Source organism: Carlito syrichta, unplaced genomic scaffold (assembly GCF_000164805.1).
Source record: "Carlito syrichta isolate Samal-C Ts95f unplaced genomic scaffold, Tarsius_syrichta-2.0.1 Scaffold309642, whole genome shotgun sequence".
In the NCBI taxonomy this organism is placed as follows: Eukaryota; Metazoa; Chordata; class Mammalia; order Primates; family Tarsiidae; genus Carlito; species Carlito syrichta.
Window position 1 is genome coordinate 38,797 of NW_007253738.1, and position 18,505 is coordinate 57,301.

At 41.6% G+C, this 18,505-nt stretch overlaps 1 protein-coding gene across 2 annotated transcripts in view; it reads left to right on the forward strand.

Annotated features, from left to right (window-relative positions):
- Positions 1–18,505, forward strand: part of FAM120B (family with sequence similarity 120B) — an 86,850-nt gene that overhangs the window by 32,302 nt on the left and 36,043 nt on the right. For both annotated transcript variants that reach the window (XM_008067480.2, XM_008067481.2), the window contains exons 5-6: positions 7,230–7,402; positions 11,444–11,536. In XM_008067480.2, coding sequence (XP_008065671.1) covers positions 7,230–7,402; positions 11,444–11,536 — 266 coding nt within the window. The remainder of the gene's footprint in view (positions 1–7,229; positions 7,403–11,443; positions 11,537–18,505) is intronic.

Sequence of the window (18,505 nt, forward strand, 5' to 3'; positions counted from 1 at the left end):
GAAGTATTTTTAAAGAATGGTCAGAATACTCTTTCAAAAATGTCTTGTCATATGTGTAATTTTCATCTTAGAGTATCTTTCTAAAAACAATATGGAAAAGGATTATTGCAGCTCTCTTCAGTGTTTGAATTAAAGATAATATTTGGTTATTCATCATTATGTCAAGAGTTAGATTTTAAGGTCACTCTATGAAGCAGGAAGCAGGCCTCAGCAGACAGCATCTATGTTGGTGCCCTGGTCTTGGATTTCCATCCACCAGAACCTGGAGAGAAAGATTTCTGTGATAAGCTACCCAGTGTCTAGTGCTTTGCTAGAGTAACCCAGGTGGCCCAAGACACTGATCTGACTTGCTCAGGGAGCTCATGTGTTCCCGTATATATTCCTGTCTGTGTTTCCCATCTCTGTGTGTGTGTACCTGCATGAGATATATATACTACGTTTCACTTATTTTACCATGTGTCACAACAGATGATGTTTCTGAGAGCACACAGAGGGTACACCTTGGAGTTTAGCTTCCGTTCCCCAGGCACGGCCAGTGAAGGACCTTGAGCTGTGCGTGTTTGCTCACTGCCAGCCACAGCCCTGCTCTCGCGCCTCTCACTTTTCTAACATGTTCCATTCTGTGGGAGTACGTCTTGGGCTAGACCAGAGGCAAGCATTTGGAAGAGCCTTTTCTGTCTCCAGATTGAGGTTTCTTCAAAGTGCAGTGACTTTTTTTTTCTCTTCTCAGTGTCTTTTTAGTCATGAGCATATCCTTATTTTAGAAACCTAGGAAAGCTAACTGCATACAACTTATTGGTAACTTGTCTATCTCGAATGACCTTTTTTTAGTGTTATTCAGCAATCAATAAGCTTAATATTTCTTGACTGTATATGTTTGACTTATCAGAATTGCAGGACATCTTGGAAGACTGTTTTACAAAATGAAATGTGAAGTCATGTATTTCATGAAAAAGGAGCTATATTTGTTTTTATTTTAATTTTATTTTTATTTATTTTGAGTTGGAGTCTCACTCTGTCGCCCAGACTGGAGTGCAGTGGCCGCTCCCGGCCACCACAGCCTCGACTTGCTGGGCTCCGGCGATCCTTCTGCCTCAGCCTTCCAAATAGCTGGAACCACAGGCGCACGCTACCACATCCAGCTAATTTTTTGTTTTATTGTAGAGATGAGGTCTCGCCAAGTTGCCCAGGCGGGTCTCGAACCCGTGGGCTCAGGCAATCCACTCACATCAGCCTCCCAAGGCGCGGGATTATAGGCTGGGCCACCGAGCCCGGCTAGGAGCTATATTTGATTCATTCTGTCATTTGCTATCAAATGATTGTAGTAGTTTTATTTCACCCCCTCTTATATATGCTGTTGAAGGTTTTTTTCTGATACTTGAAGCATAGAGGTCAAGAAGATCTTGATAAGTCTTGGAGGCTTCTATGAATGGGAAAAGAAGGCTTTCTGTATGTGTGTGTGTGGTGAAGGTATGTGTGCATGGTTGCTCGTCTCTAGAGCTACCTGCCCTGACCATCATAGGCCAAGTTAAATGGGTTAACTCTCGGTAGTGGTTTTTCTCCCTTTTGTAAAAATAGTGTGCTTTGTCAGATGTGTTACAGATTCTCATTAGAATCATAAGACAAAGGTTAAATTTTACATTGAATGCTTTTTATAGCCACATTCACTGTTGAATACATTAGACAGAAGTAGTGTGATGATGTCATTCTGTAAGCATGAAATTAGACAACTTATTCAAATAAGTATAGAGTTTACTATATTGAGATATTGATGCATTCTCCTTTGTTTATATCTGAATGAGTTTTTTTGCTTAGTATAGAATACTGAAGTTTATTCATCTAGAGTAAAGTTTCACTTTTCCTGTGAGTAGTCAGGGTTTTATATGTTTGTTTTGTGTTTGTTCTTTTGACCAGGAATGTGCTTTCAACAGAGAATGCTAAATAAATATTTCTTTAAATTGAGTACCACATATTCTCACTCATAAGTGAACCTTGAACAATTATCATAATACTGTAAGAAAGATATCGGCAATGGTTGGAAACTGCCGGGGTTGGGGGTGGTGAGGGGTGAGATTGGCAGTTGTGGGAAACTGGGGGGGGGCACACCTCATCAACAAGAGTACCTGCATAATGAACATTTGTATACCTAACCCTGAATTGTACCCCATATCTTCAAAATAAAAAATTTTTTAAAAGAAAAAAATACTTCTTTACACTGAAATTGTGAGTTAAAATTTTCACAAGTAAATTTGAGATATAAGATACAAATGCAGATTAATTCCAGAAGTTTCACTTCTCACATCCTGAGAATAGACACAAACCAGCCCATTGTATGGTTTTTTCCCATCCTAGGACTATGCAAGGAAAATAACCTTAAGATGACTCAAAAACCTACCTATTAAAATACTTATTTCCATATAAAAAGCACATGTAAGTGCCATGGCTTAGCATCTAGCATGTCTTTATTCACTCGCCTGTGTTTATAGCTGTGAGAACAAGAGGGTCAATGAGGCTTGTCTGTAGCTCTCACCAGAGCTTGGGTCCTCACATGTCTCTCAAGGTGGTCTTCAGAGTTGCCAGTCATAGAAATGACCTCCTCATCTATGGCCATACCATCCTGAATGTGCCCGAACTTGTCTGATCTCAGAAACTAAGTAGGGTCGGTATGAGAGAAATGGCCTTCTTTGCCCACTTTGCATGACCCTCAGGGCCTCAGTTCCTCCTGAAAACTCCCTGGTTGTCCTGTCCATCCCTTCACACAAGAACTCCATTATGTACTTAGGTTTTTGAAGCAAATGCATTTTATATGTGATACTGGTGGGTGACCTGAAGACCAGATTACTTGTTTAGGTCTCTAGCTTATTGTTGGAAACATCTCAGCTGCCCATAGGGCTCTGGGTGAAATGTAAAGGTCACCTTTGACCTTTGTTGGTAGAGTCTTATCTTTTCTCACAACCTAGATGAGTGGGTGAATACGGATAGTTCTCCTCTGAGCTGATTTGCCTTCCATTTCTGATCCAAGTATATTTCTTTGAAACTGGAAAAAGCTATGGAGAGCTTCTACCTCCTAAATTAATATACACATAGGCATTCAATCAATATTTCTTGACAAAATAAATTACTGATTGAATTTAGGATTAAAATTCTTTAATATTACAGAGATTTACAAGGGCATTTTTTTCACTTTGGTGGTTTTCTATAATCTAATATCAATATTACATCAGTAGACTTCCTCAAGAACCAACTTCTTTTCTTTTACTTTTTTGAGTCAGGGTCTTACTCTGTTACCCAGGTTGGAGTGTAGTGGCATGATCACGGCTCGCCACAGCCTCCACCTCATGGGCTCAAGGAATCCTCTCATCTCTGCCTCCCAAGTAGCTGGGACTCCAGGCATGCATCACCACACCCAGCTAAGTTTTTAATTTTTTTAGTAGGGACAAGGTCTCACTATGTTGCCCAGGCTAATCTTGAACTCCTGAACTCAAGCAATCCTCTCACCTCCGCCTCCCAAAGTGCTGGGATTACATGTGTGAGCCTCTGCACCCAGTTAAGAACCAATTTCTTTATTATTATATGTTATTCTTTTTTTTGTCTGTGTAATGATTTCACAGCCTTTTTGTTGAAGGGTGTTGAGAGGTATTCAAACTTTGGCCTGCATGTTAAAACACAGATTGCTGGGCCCTACTCCTAGAATTTCTAATTGAGAACATCTAGGATAAGGCCTGGCTTGTGAATGTCTAATGAATGATTGATTGAATGCTTGAATAGATGGTAGGAGTCAGGAATGCAGGAAGAGTTTTAGCACATACCCATTGTGCCTTTTTTCAGTCCCAGAAGAAGTTTCCTTCATCCAGCAAAACCCTGGCCTATGTTCCTATTTTCTCTTCAATGAAAACCCCATAGTACCCTTCCCCAGTTCACTTGTTACTGTTTTTGACCTGCAGAACCCCTCCAGTACAACCTTTGCACTCTTGTGTTATAAATGTTTGCTCAACCTTCTCCTGGAAGCTCTTCATCTTTCCAGTGGAGTCCTCAGGAACCACAGAATACCTAGAATTATAGGCACCAGTGCACATGAGTGGGGTGAGAGGCTTCTTCAGTCCTCAGCCTTCATAGAAACTTTTATGACAATATAGTTAGAAGAAAAGTTGTAAACAGTGGACTGGTTTTATGTTTCCTTCCCTGTTATCTTTTATTAGCCAGATACTTGAAAATCTCTGACGTACATATTTAAGTCCATCTCATGGAGTTTTCAACCTGCAGGGAATGAATAACAGGGGCCATGAATAAATACTGTTACTAATTGTTCATTTAGAAAATTTCTCATTTGTCACTTCCACTAGAGAGACATCACTTAATGACAGTGAAAACTTGTCGCCAGGTGACTTTGTTGTTGTGGGAATATTATAGAGTATGCTTACACAAAGTTAGGTGGTGTAGCTTCTACATATCTGGGCTGTGTGGTCTGGCCTGTTGCTCCTAGCCTACAAACCTGTGCAGCATGTTGCTGTACTGAATACTATAGGCAACCTGATCACAATGGTAAGTATTTATGTGTCTAAACATATTTAAATATAGAAAAGGTAATATGTTGTGCTGTGATGTTGCAATGGCTATGACAGCCACTAGGCAGTAGAAACTTCTCAGCTCTGTTGTAATCTTATGGCACCACAGTCACAAATGTGGTTGGTCAGTGACCAAAACATCCTTTTGTGGCACATGGCTATACTTGGTTCTACTAAATATATTTCATGAATCTTCATTTTTTGGTATTAAACTTGTAAGTAATGAAACCCAAGACAAATCTTTCCACTGTCCATCGCTGCGTACTCTGATAGAAACATGCCCTCTTGGCTGTGCTCATTGCTCATAAATGTTTTATATACATTTGAGAAAGGACTGGAAGCTTATATTTCAAAATATGTTCATATCTGGGTGATAGGATTATAGATTGTTTTTATTTTCTTAATACTTTTCTCTTTACAAAATTTTTTTTACAAATCTGGTGCATAAACACAATGGAATATTATGCAACCATAAAGAAGTACAAATTTATGGACTTCCCAGCAACTTGGATGGATTTACAGTCTATAATACTCAGTGATCTATCACAAAAACAAAGAGCTGAGTATCACATGTTCTCACTCATAAGCGGACCCTGAACATTTGCCATAATACTATAAGAAAGGGATTGGCAGTAGCTGGAAACTGCCAGGGAGTGGGGGAGAAGCACCTAACATCTATAAGGGTATTTGACTTCAAACCAGGCAAAGTAGAGACCCAAAGGGAGGGCCAAACTTTACCTGTACGATGACCACTTGTATACCTAATCCTGAATTGTACCCCACATCTTTAAAATTTTAAAAATAAATAAATAAAAAGTAGATAATATAATTCTATGCCACTATCTGTATTGCTTGAAAAATAAAATATATATCAATTGCCAAAAGAAAAAAAATTTTTTTACATCTGACTTTTGTAGTCAGAAAAAATGTTTTTCAAAAACATTATCTGAAATAACTTTGGTAACAGAAGATTCATTATTGACCTTAGATCAGAGGTTGGCAGAGTTTCTCTGTAAAGGTAGCATAGTAAATAAATATATCAGGCTTTGAGGACCAAATGGGCTCTGTTACTCTGTCTTTAAAGCGTAGAAGGAGTTACAGGCAACACATACAAACACAGACTTGGCAGTCTTCAACAAAACTTTACTTGTGAACGCTGAATTTGAAACTTCTCATGATTTTCTCATAACATGAATTATTATTTTATTATTTTTCTTCTGATTTTTTCAACCATTTAAAAAATGTGAAAATCCTTGGCTCACTATATAAAAACAGGCAATGAGTTGGGTGGGACCCCAGGCTGCAGTCACTGCCTTGGTTGATTATCTTCCTGAAAGTGTTTCTGAGAAGTCATTGCTAACCCCTGTGAATATCTTGGAACTCTCTATCTTAAGTACTAGTGCCATTGATTGTTTGTTTGTTTTTGACAATTATGTTTAGTGTTTTCTTTCTATTAAGAGAACATTTTTTTTCCTCTCCAGAATAAATAATGGAAGGTTATTTTGGTGGTGGGAACACTTAAGCCATTTCAAAACTGCAAGTGACTTTTGTTGAATTGTCTCATTTCTTTGGGTGTGAAATGCAACACTGAGAATAGTAAGTGACATTGTGGGAAACATATGAAAAGAAAGAGAAGTTCCTTTTTTGGGTCATTTGACTCTGATGCCATTTGGTTCGTGGGTTTTATTTCCTTAGTAAACATGAGAGACATTTAGATCCCAGCCAGCTCTGGGCTTTTGGCATCTATTTTATAGCCAAGTGGTCCTAATAGAAAGTCACAGCTGCTGAGAATAGGGAGACGTGTTACCTGTTACATATTAATGTGCCTGGCCCTAGAAGTGGCACCTTGCTGTTTGTCGAGGTACAGAGGCAGAGCTGCTCCTGTATGTGTCTTCATCCAGACTCCCTGTGGTTTGTTGTTGCTTAAGTAAATGAGTAAGGGTTTTTTCTTTTGATTTTAACAATTTAAATAGATTTGTAAAGTATCGGAATGAACCACTAAAAATTACATGTTAAGAAGTTCTGTTTAATAGTTTTAGGGAAGTGCTTTCCAAAGCCTGAGGTCCGCAGGCACCCTGCATCCAAGCCTTGTGAGTTATTAACATGCAGACTTCCTGGCACCTACACCTGTCAAGTCAGAGTTTTTGCATCTAGATCCTAGGAAGGTGTGTGTTTGTTTGTTTTTTTACAGTCCCCGCAGGTGATTCTTTTCCACATGAAAGCTTGAAAACCATTAATTTAGGAGAGTAAGGGAGAAAACTAAAGAAGTAGATTGATGGTGTTTCCACTATGACTGTGATACCTCAGGATGGTGGCTATCCTTGAGACAGTGCATGTAAAATATACTCTGTAAAGCATTCTTAACAATATGGAGTACAACATGGATGGGAACAAAAGCCCCTAGTTTCCTTCACTTAGCCATTAGGAAAAAGAGGGAATGTTTTAAATGAAATATTCATATGCTGGCCATTTGGGTTTGGGTTAAAAAAAAAAAAACTCGGAAGCTCTGACTCTGCATTTACTTTCTAGCTTTAAAGAAGCTTTAAAGTCCAAATATATTAGGAGGGGAAGAAATTCATTTCCTTTTATTATATTTCTCTAAGAAACATATTATAACTTGCTACTGCAAAGAACATTGGTAAATGGACTTTTGTTGTTACCTAGGAGGAACGCCTAGTTTGAAAATGTTATGGCTGAACCCAGAGCCAGAAGTACAGGCCCGGCGTTTGGACACACTCCTAGCCTGTTTCAACCTTTCCTCCTCAAGAGAAGACCTGCAGTCTGTAGAAACCCCATTTAGAGCTTTATGCTGCCTCTTGATCTACCTCTTCGTCCAGGTAATGTCGAACTTTTCATTCTGGTCACTTCAGTCTGCGCTTTACTGCATGAGATACCATTCTGTGGGATTTTGCCGTGGGCTGGATCTTTTTTTCCCCATGTCTGTTCCATAGAACATTAGTCCTTGAATACGCTGTAAAAATAAATAGAAGGTTCTATGGTGAAATATGTTTGAGAATTCTGACTGCCTTATTAGACTCAGAGATTGTAATGCACATGAGTATCCAAGGCTTGGGAAATTTTGCCAGTGAAGAAACCTGCTTTAGCTTGGATTAAACTTTCTCAGGCTTTGTGGACCATCCTTGTATCCTTGTTTGGGTGGAAGTTGCTGTTTCTGGGGTTTAGTTTAATGGTGGTAAAGGACCTGGCTAGAGGCCTGCTTGCTCCCCCAATAGCTTTGTGCCTCTGGGCAGATTACTTCAACTCTCCTAAGTCAAGAGTATTCCTCCCCACAACAGATGTTTATTGAGCACTTACTTTCATTTTCTAATTTGAAACTGAGATAATAATTGCTGCCTCCTGGGGTTATTGGGGCAGTCTCATTCTAGAAAACATGAAAGTGTTTTTGCCAAAGTGCTTGATAAAATGTCTGCTAATATTACGGTTTTATCTTCATCATCACAGTGTGCTCCCAGCCTGCAGAAGGCTGGCCCGTAGGCCTCAGCTGTACGCTGGGAATCATAGTGCTAGGTACTTCATCTAAGGATCGCAAACACTATTTCTTTTTCATCAGTTTTACATATGAAAATCATAAAAGCCAATTAAAAGATTCTACTTTTTAATAGTTTTCTACAAACATGATAATGCGTGGACACTTTAATTAAAAAGAAGAGCTGAGAATACTTCCTACGCCTATTTCTCTGCATATCTCCTCCCCAGCTCTGTGATTTAAGTTGATTTTTGTGTCACTGTTGACAAAGCATCTGTTCTTCAGCCTGTCGAGACTTTTTCATAAACTATCTTGACCCCTTCGAATCAGCTTCTCAGCCCCTCTGATCTCCCTCTGTAATGGGTGTGCTTTGGTATAGCCATTACATTTTCATTTGCTTGGAATAGAACGTTTTGTAATTCTGTTTTTCAGACTTGCATTTACTTTGCAAATTATTGATTTATTCACTGTAGAGTTACATTCTAAGGGAACCTTATACTGATTTTTCCTTTCTAAATGTCCTCTTGGCTCTGCACATTCTATAGCTTGCTCTACAGTTTGCATTTTGTAAAAGCATGGTATGGCCATGTAGCTCTTAGAGATTGTCTTGCTTCGTTGTTGCTTTCACATGCACCAGCATACACTTTCATTTTTTCATCACTGTTTTGAGTAGAATCTTCTTTATTTGTGCAATACTTAGTATAAATTAATATAAGATGGTTCGAACTATATTTAACTGTAAAAACACATTTCTTTTGATGCATGCATCTGTTGCCAACTGATACTTTCTGTTCACTGTGCATGAATCTGCAGGTGTCTCTGGTTGAGTTGAGACACAGTGGAAATTGGGAAGTGATAGTACCCAGTAAGCCAAGTTTTCTCACCCAGGAAGATGGGCGAGCTGTGTCCTCAGCACTGCATGTGCATAGCAATGTGGATGCCATCCTGTCAGACCCCAGGACAGGCATGCTGGTTGCTGTTCCAGCAGTAGCGATGGTTGTTGTGGCCTTTCAAGACAGCCTTGCTCTCTCATTAACTGTGCAAGTGATTGTAAGTTACTAAAATCCACTTGAAACATAAAAAGTCCAAATCCCAGAGCAGTAGTTTTGCATCCATATTTATATAAACCTGAAGCAAGACAAGCACCTAAAGGATAATATTCACTTTACCTTTTTTCTATTAATAATGACCTTTTTAATAAAATTTCCTCAGTATAAATCAGCATGAGTAAACTTGGAGACTTGGCTTTAAAGGGGGTATTTAAATTGGAACTTTTTAAAACTAGATAACAACAAATCAGTGGTATTCTTTAGATTAAGAAGGTACTGTATTATCATTCACTGGGATATTTATACTCTCCATTAATCAAACTAAAAAAGATACGGTTATTAAAATATCAGTTTTATATAGTGAAGCCTTAATTAGATGTTTTGATATGCAAGATGGAATAAAATTGCATACTGTTCAGTGTACAGAAATCACAGAGAAACTAAATACAGTCATTTCTTGGTATGTGCAGAGCATTGGTTCTGAAGCTCTGAGTATGCCAAAATCCATGCATACTCAAATCCCGTAGTCAGCCCTGTGGAACCCACATATTTGAAGTCAGTTCTCCATATATTCAGGTTTCACATCTCATGATTGCTGTATTTTCCCTCTACTTTTGGCTGGAAAAAATCTGCATATAAGAGGACCTGCGCTTTTCAAACCTAGCTTGTTCAAGGGTCATCTGCACTCATTTGGTCTGACCTCCAAGTCAACAACAATCTTTTCTTAAAGATTTATCTCAGAAAATCCTCTGGAGGGTTAAGTTTACATCACAGAAATGGTGCGTATTTCATATAATCTGCATGGAGCCAACACTTTATAATAATGTATACTTTGTAATGTATGCTACTACTTAATGCTATTCATTATGTACAATTCCAAAAAATTGGATGTGACTAAGAGTCTTTGGCAACCTCTGATATGATCTAGATTTGCTAAGTACAAAAATGGTGGTAGAGTGTGAAATTGATTACCTATGAAACATAACATATAAAATAGTTATTCTTTTCTTATAGGTTGGTATTTTTGGATCCACCTTCTTCAAAAGTTACTCATGGCAAAAAGTAGAATTATATACCAGAAACCTCAGTCTAGACAGAGAAGGGTTTGGGGTTTGTGGATCTTAAATATATTCTGCGCTTGGTCTTGCCTCCGAGATGAAGATCTTTTTTCTTGGTCATGAGCACTATGCGTTTTCAGATGTTTTTTTCCCTGAAATAATTAGAATTTCTGTCATTCATACAAAAGTGAAAACTGGAGTAAAATGGACTAGAATAGAGACAGGGTCTGTGAGAATGTCAGCAGGCCTCAGCATGGTTGGCATCTTCTGCCAGGAAGATGTGTGCCGGGTGCTTGGCATCATCTTCCATGGTACGAGTAAGCAGAAAGCCCTACTGTACAGTCTTCTGGCTTATGGTGGGGCCGTTTTTATCGAGAATATGCTTATTACCCATTTTTATTATCCAGAAGAATCACTGACATTGTAACTGATGGGTTTGTTACTGTTTCCTGCTTCTTTTCCCTAAGCCTTTACTTGCCACAGAGTGTGCTCTTCTGTGGACAGAAGTTCTCATAGTATTGTGATAGGAGTGAGATTATTCTGCTAGCAGGTGCCTTGCTATTGTTATCTGGGTAGCAGCATCTGGTGGCCAGGCAAGGAAATCCTGTGAGGCAGGCAAGGGTATGGCCCATCGTGACTGGCCTGTGTCTCTTAGCTCCTCAGGCCCCTCCTCATCTCTACAGTCTACTGAGACCCAGCAACTCCCAGCCTGTCTCTGTCTTTCTGAGTGTCTTCATCTCTTCTTGGGTCTCTTCTTGGGTCTTCTTGGGATTGTACTTTGCAGTGGGATCTGAGGACACAAGTGTCATCTGTCATCTGGGTTGTTGAAGGGAATGTTCACCGCAACACTGACCACCCCAGCTCAGCCTAGCTGTGGGTGATCCCTGTCCCGAAACCCTTAAGTTGTTCGCTCTGCAATGTGTGCCCAAAATGATCACCTAAGTGTATTGTTGTAAGACTTGAACTTGTATTTCCAGTCATTCTGGAGATTTTCACTATACTAGAGGTCCAGGTTCACCTGTCCAACTTGGCCCATGAGTTGTGTGCATAGCCATGGACACTGGAAAGAGCTTTATAGCCAGGTCCGAGGATGGCAAGAGTAGAGACTGTGCTTTTCCCACCCACATGTTTTAGGCTGCCCACAGCATGATGTGCCACGCATGTCTGTATGTGCCTGTGTGTGCACCCATGCAGCACACCTGTATTTAGGAACTGAGATCAATCTGCAAGAAGTGTTTAATTATTTCCTGTAGCCTAATCCTGGCCTTTCTCTGTCCCTTTCAGGTAGACACTCTTTGCCTGGAGGATCTGCACGCGTTTATTGCACAAGCTTTGTGCCTCCAAGGAAAATCAACTGCTCAGCTTATAAACTTACAGGTATAGACATAATTAAACTGATGGGTTGTCACAGCCTTGAAGACAGTGTGCTGATCAGAGGGTCAGTGTTCATCCCAACTTTTTTCTCCAGTTATAGTTGGCGTTTTAAAGAATAAATCAGGAAGAATCTTAGTCGAGATCTTTTCATGATTCACTGGTTTGTCTTCGTCTCTTAAACACAATTCTGGGATAAGCAACCAGATTGGATACTAGCGAGTACTGCCTCAGTTCCAGTTTTGAGAAACACGTAGTTCTCTATACTGTCTTGATAGTGTCATAACTGGAAGAGGATGTCTTATATGGTCTTTTATAAACCTTGTTAGCTTCTGGTGTTGTTGGTATTGTTGCTGAGATGACAGGAGGCTGCTGTTTGTTGATTCTGAGGATAGACCTGTCAGCTGAAATGACTGCAGTCATTTTGTCTAAGTTGAGGGTATGTCCTCTGTGTGCAAGTTGTGTATTTGCCAGTATTTCTGCTCATATCTGTAACTTTGTATGTGCTTTTGGTGTATAGTTCTAGAGGACATGCCTGTGTAGAGTATTTTGAATAGGATGTGTGATCCTTAATACATGGTTTATACAGCTCTGTGAAAATATGCACACATACATAGAGGTATAGGTGGGATTTAAGTTAGCATCTCTTCACTGTAAGGAAGTAAAGTAAATTAAGCCATAGACTGAATTACTCAATGGACAAGTAACTCCTGACGTCTGCCTTTCTAAATAGCTGTGAGATAAGAGGCCCAGTCCCACAGGACAGAGGAGCAGTGTAAGCTCGGGCACCCTCATTGCTCTCCTTTATTGGTATCATGGGGCGCATGCTCCTGTGAGGATTTGCAGTTACCAGTCACTTATGTTCCCGTTGTTGCTTTACTGTCCATAGCTGGTGACCTTGTGGGCCGGGAGTCTGGAGTCTGCACTTGGGAGCTTTCCATCTGGGCCTGTCACGTGCTGTCCAGGAATGTGAAAAGGGGTAAAAGTGTCCACCTTACTCTCCTCAGCATCTTGTAAGAATCTAATACCCGCCCAAGTGAAATCCTCTGTAGAACACAGGCACTGTGATGTCACTATTCTCCCGCCAAGCAAAGTAGAGCGTACACCATGTGTCCTACAGACCTGGCATCCATCCTCAGATAGTCTTTTGCGCTTATCTCATGGTGCGATGATGACTTTAAATAAGGTCTTTCTCTTTTGGGGGAGGGTATTAAAAGGAAAAGAAATATGAGTTCATAAAAGGGAAAATTCTATTCTAAAGCTCTAGCCATGCCACATTAGAAAGTGATCTGCTGTGAGCATTGTATTCATTCTGTGAAGACTGTTTCAGATCTGGTGTGTGGCTGTGGCACACTGCCATCATTGCTAGAGTTGGTGGTGCATGTAGCAGTCATACCCACACAGAGCACTGTATGTGTCACAGAGTACACTGGGGTATTCAGACAGGAGCTTTTGTTAGTGTTATAGCAGTTGATGATAATCACTGTCATCAGAACTTTATTATTTTAAGTTGTAAAGATTCCGGGACTAATTTGGAAGTTCATCATGGGTCTACTTCCTCCTCCCTGTAGACTCACAGTGCTGCCTCGCCCTGGGTCTCTGATCACTGCTGTGTCCCAGTCCCTCACACCCTGCTGGGGAGTTTGCTGTGTGAATTATCCTTCTAGTTCTGTCTCTATCTTCATCTTTATCTTATCTCTTTAACTTCATCTTTTCTACTGACTCTGGTCCCTTGCTGAAAAACTCAGGTGCTTCCCATCTGGAAAAAAACTTGTATTGCAAAGTGTCAACTCACCTATTCCCCTCTCTAGTCCTCAGAGTCACACTTGATGACATGGCTACATAGTGATGCTGTGCACTTCACTGCTCTTGCTCAGTCACTGATAGTGAGACTTCTGCCCACCCTCCATCGCATGAAATTACTGAAGCAAAGGTGGAAAAATGCCCAACTGCTATATCCAATGGTCACCCAAGTCTCCTGCCCTGTCTCTGACCTCTCCTTCCTTGAGCCTGTGGTGTTCCTTTTATTTATCTTTGTTAAGCAGCACCTTTCATGTGTGGGCCTTACTCTAAATATGCATGCTGAGGCCCCACCTCAAACAGTCCTACTTAGGCAGGTCTGGAGTGTGCCCCGAGCAATAGTTCAGTGGGGACCAGAATCCCACTTAGGATTGTCCCTGTATCTTTGCTCTCCCAGACTGAGACTCTTTGAGGGAAGGCACAGTGTTCTTGCACCTCTTTATTTTCCAGTACCCGGTACCTGCCAACACTGATTAAATTGATACCTGTGATTTAGTATGCATGAGAATTTTGCTGAGATGGGCAGAATCCATCTGACTTGGCAAGGCATTGGTACAGACATAGAGCCGGGCATCTGGATAAAGCTCTACCTCTGCAGAGCTCCCTTGGACGCCTCTCTCTGGAGTTCCCACAATGCCAGTGTGAAGAGCTGACATGACTTGGGACGGGTCCTGAGGCAAGGGCTTAGGGCTCTTCAGAGTCAGGTTCTGCAGAAATGCAGATGTCGCCCTTCCTTCCTCCCTGGGATCAGCATCTGCAGATAACTTAACTGCTCTTGCATGGAAATGCTACGAGCTTGCAGCCTCTGGTGGTCAGACCTATGGTTGGGGAAGCCAAAAGCTACTTTGCACATGTGGATGTGGATGACTGTGGAATGATTTTGAGATTCACTTGATTGACTCCTGGGTTGAAGAGCAAAGCCAGGGTTCTGGATTTTACAGCCTCAGAATGAGAGGAGGAAAGGATGGGCCAGGGTGCAGAGAAGGAGAGAGAACGGCATGTGTGCCATACACCCATCATATCAAGCTCCATGCATCTTTGTCCCCAGTGGCTCCTGCCTGGTGTGTAGCCCATGTTGAATACATACATCGTGAGAGTGTGAAGCTGTGCATGTTTCAAAGTCATTTGGGTTTTCTGAGAACAAAATGTTCTAAGCAAAAGCTAATGGGAGACTTGCGTCTGAATGAGAAGGATGGGGATTCACATCGGACAAGGGACTTTGTCAAGGAGGTGGGCAGAAGAAAGTCTGTGTTTAACTGCTGCTTGTCCTTCTCACCTTGCCAAGGTGGCATCTGGGGTCTATGGTCTATGGTCTGCATTCCTGGCTGTTGACAACTACAGTTGGTTCTTGGACCTCACACTCTGATTTTCCCCTTGCTCTCCAGCAGTATCTGTTTGAAGGAAGAGATTGCAAGCACTGTTTCTGTGACAGCAGTTGCTGAACCATGAACCCACAGAGGAGAGAATTCCAAGGAAAAGACCTGGGTTTTCCATTTGTGAGCTAGATGCCTTCTCAGAAGGGAATTCAAATAAAAGAGTCATTGGCAAAAACCGGGAGGCAACCGAGTGGCATGAGGATGGTACATCCCCAGGACCTTTTCACCCATGGCTGCTGGGCACAGGACTGTGCTCCTATAGCCAAATCAGGGCAAGAAAATACACACACTCTGAGCCTGCCAGAACTGCAAGGCTCAACCAGCTAGCACTTTAAATGTTTATCTGGCATCCTCTCCAGATAAGGGCCTGTGACAGACTCAGCTGGTGTTGCTAGAGTTACATGCACCCAGAAACGCAAAGGGGGTGGAGAAGGAGAGCTTCACTGCACTAGTAACTGTAAGCTCTTTCTGAGTCTTTGTGGGAGAACCAGAGAGCCTGAATCAAGGAAAAGTAAACAAAATAAGCAGAATAATTCCACTGAAGTTCTGCCATTTGGGGATGTGTGAAGAGTCAGACTTGCAGAATGTAATCAAGCTTCTCCATAGCTGTCGGGAAGTGGCACAAAGTTACTGTGATTGGGAATTAAATTCTGCTGCCTGTAGGCAAAAGAGAAGCAAAGATGTCTCCAGAATAAGCATGGGCAATGCGACCTTGGACATGTGGGAGCTGAGAGGTAGAGTCGTGGGTGGGGGACACTATCACGTTCTGGCCAGTTTCCTTGCCAGAGTGTCCACTTGCTCATAAGGAAGAGCTGGGGTTTTTATATTGCCTTGAAAGGGGTGATTGAGAAAGGAAACGAAGGGCCGGCATTGAGTCTACCTGGCTGGGACCTGTATTCTGTAGAGTGAGAGTGAGGACAGCAGGTGAGTGCACCTGTCAGGAGGCCACCAGGTCCTAGGAGGGTGAGCTTCACAGGGAGGACTCAAGGCCATCCTGGTTTCAGTGAGGGGTGGATGGGGTTGAGACAAGCCAGCCACTGCTTAGAAAATGGAAGGCCATGTTGAGGCACAGCCGCTGATAGCACACTGTTGAGAAAAACATGCCATTTTCTGACACATGGGCTGTTTGTCCCAATAAGTACATAAAGTGACCAGGCTGTGATCTTCCCATGGTCCTGCTGATTATGGACTGTGTCAGGAAGGATGTGGCTGGACGTGCTCATACCACTGAACCCACACTGTGTCGTTCTTGTCTTCTCGCCCAAAAAAGTTTGATAAACCTGGAGTAAGTCACTGTTAAGTTTGTTTTGAGTTTTGACAGTTCTGACTTTAAACAGAAAATTTTATTTTTAGGTGATAGAGAAACTGTAAAACTCACTAATAGACATCTAAAATAAAATAATTCTGTGCCATTGAATCTCTCCAAATCATATTTTTACCTTGCTACAAATTAAAGCTAATGAAACATTAAATGACACTCTCATTTTGAAAAGCTTATATCAGGGGTTGGCAAACTACAGCCCATAGGCCAGGTCCAGCCCACCACCTACTTTTTGTAGGACCTGGGAGCTAAGAATAGTATTTACATTTTTAAACGATTTGGAAAAAATCAAAAGAAGAATCATACTTCATGATTTGAAAATTACATGAAATCCAAATTTCTGTGTCTGAAATAGTTTTGTTGGCACATAGCCAAGCTCAGTCATTTACGGCTGCCTTCACACTACAGCAGCAGCGTTGAATAACTGTGAGAGAAACCATATGGCCTGCAAAGCCAAAAGTGCTTACATCTGGCCCTTTCCAGAAGAGTGGCTGACCCTGGGCTGAAGCCAGCAGGGCAATCTGCAGGGAGCAGGACAGGAGCCCAGCCTTGGTCTCCACCCTCCTGGGCAGGGTCTGCACAACCCCCATTAGCAGTAACAACCCTGTGCATGGACACAGAGGGCTCTGTAGTCATTGTTCTCATCATTCCTTTGAGGTAAGTGACTCATATCTTGTTATGTTATAAAAATGAAGGTATAAACAATTGTGTGTGGCAGTGGTCCCTGGGAAAGAACTGAAGTGAGGATATAAGTCTTTACTCTGGGGTCCAGTTCCACCTAATTCTCATGACTAGGGCCCCCCCAGGGTGAAACCTGTACATGAGAGTCTGGAAGGGTCTGGGTGTAGCTTCTTCATTGTTGGATCCTCTCTGTTGCCTTTTAGAAAACTTACAAATTTCGAGTGCTTAGTATATTTTAACAAGACTAATTATACTCTTTTAAATTGATATGTAACAATTGTGCATATTTGTGGGGAGTAATGTGATGTTCTGGTGCACGCACACATTGTGTAATTTAACTTTGAAATATAATGTCTCCCATTGGCTCAAAGTACAGTGGTACCTTAGAGATAATTTGGTCAAGTACTTTGTCTTACAGCCAAGGGTCTTAGGCTCAGATTTGTGAAACAATTTGTTCCCAAAGTCCTCATGCGTGTCAGAGCTGATAAGAAGTCAGGGCTCCGAATTCCAGCAAGTCTCCTCACTTCCTGTTGTCTCCCCAACATCAAGCCCCGAAGTGATGCCCAAGTACATTGTGTGTAAAAAGCAAGTTTAGAAGAAAGATCTCTGCTCAGCCCTGCTTCTGTTGGTAAAGCCTCCCATTCCAAAGGAAACATTGGAAATTCTGTAGATAGAACCAGAATGCTTTGTGGATATGTTGAGACCAAGCCCTAAAAATGGCACTTTCCTGATTAAATTCCTGAAACAACTACAGAAATACAGGATTGTGTAATATGTATTCAAGGAGATATTTAGAAAGGTGCTTTAATTAGTACAAATTTGATTAATAGTAGATGTCTTAGTCAAATTGGGCTGCCATAACCAAATACCACAGACTGGGTGGCTTAACCTACAGAGATTTATTTCTCAGTTTTGGAAGCCTGAAGTCCAAGACCAAGGCACCAGCATATCTGGTATCTGGTGAGGACGCCCTTCCCAGCTGGCAGACGGCCAGCTTCTGGGTCCTCCCATGGCCGAGAGCAGACAGCAAGCCCTCTCCTGTCTCCTCTTCTAAGGGCACTAATCCTGCTTATTAGGGAAACTCCCTCATGACCTGATCACTCCCAAAGGCCCCTCCTCCAAATCCCTGCAGCCTAAGGATGTTGAGAGAACACATTCAATCTATAGCGGTGGAAACAGAACTCTATTGGAAGATTTACTGGACTTTTTAAAGTGCTATGTAAACACAAAGATGACTGATGCGTCCCTAGACAGTTTAAATGAGATAAACGAGAGACAAAGGAAAAAAGTGAAAGGGCCTTCATATTTTTCTCATTTTTATTCTCTCTTGTACACATATAACTTTCCAATAGTTATCCACAGCTGTCACAGGCAGAATATTCTTGAGTGACTTGGGAAGAAAAAGAGGTTTGTGGCTGTATTTGAGCCCAGAGAGGACCCTGAGGGCTCAAGATACCTGACCCTACCTGTGCAGTGTGCCCACCTCCGGGGTGTGGCAGAGAGCCTCATTCACCTCCTTGCCTGATTGTTCATGATTATCATTACATCCATCATATTACAAGTCCTGATACCCAGTCAGAAAATGTAATCTCTGTAAGTAAGCAAGAAAATGCAAGAAGGAGCAAAAGAAGTGGATAATTCAGAGTACAGTTTGGAGGAATGCAGAGATAAGCTAGAAAGAGCTCTTGTGATAAAGAAGTGAGGATTTAGCCGGGCTCAGTGGCTCAGCCTGTAATCCCGTGCCTTTGGGAGGCTGAGGTGAGTGGATTGCCTGAACCCGCGGGTTCGAGACCTGCC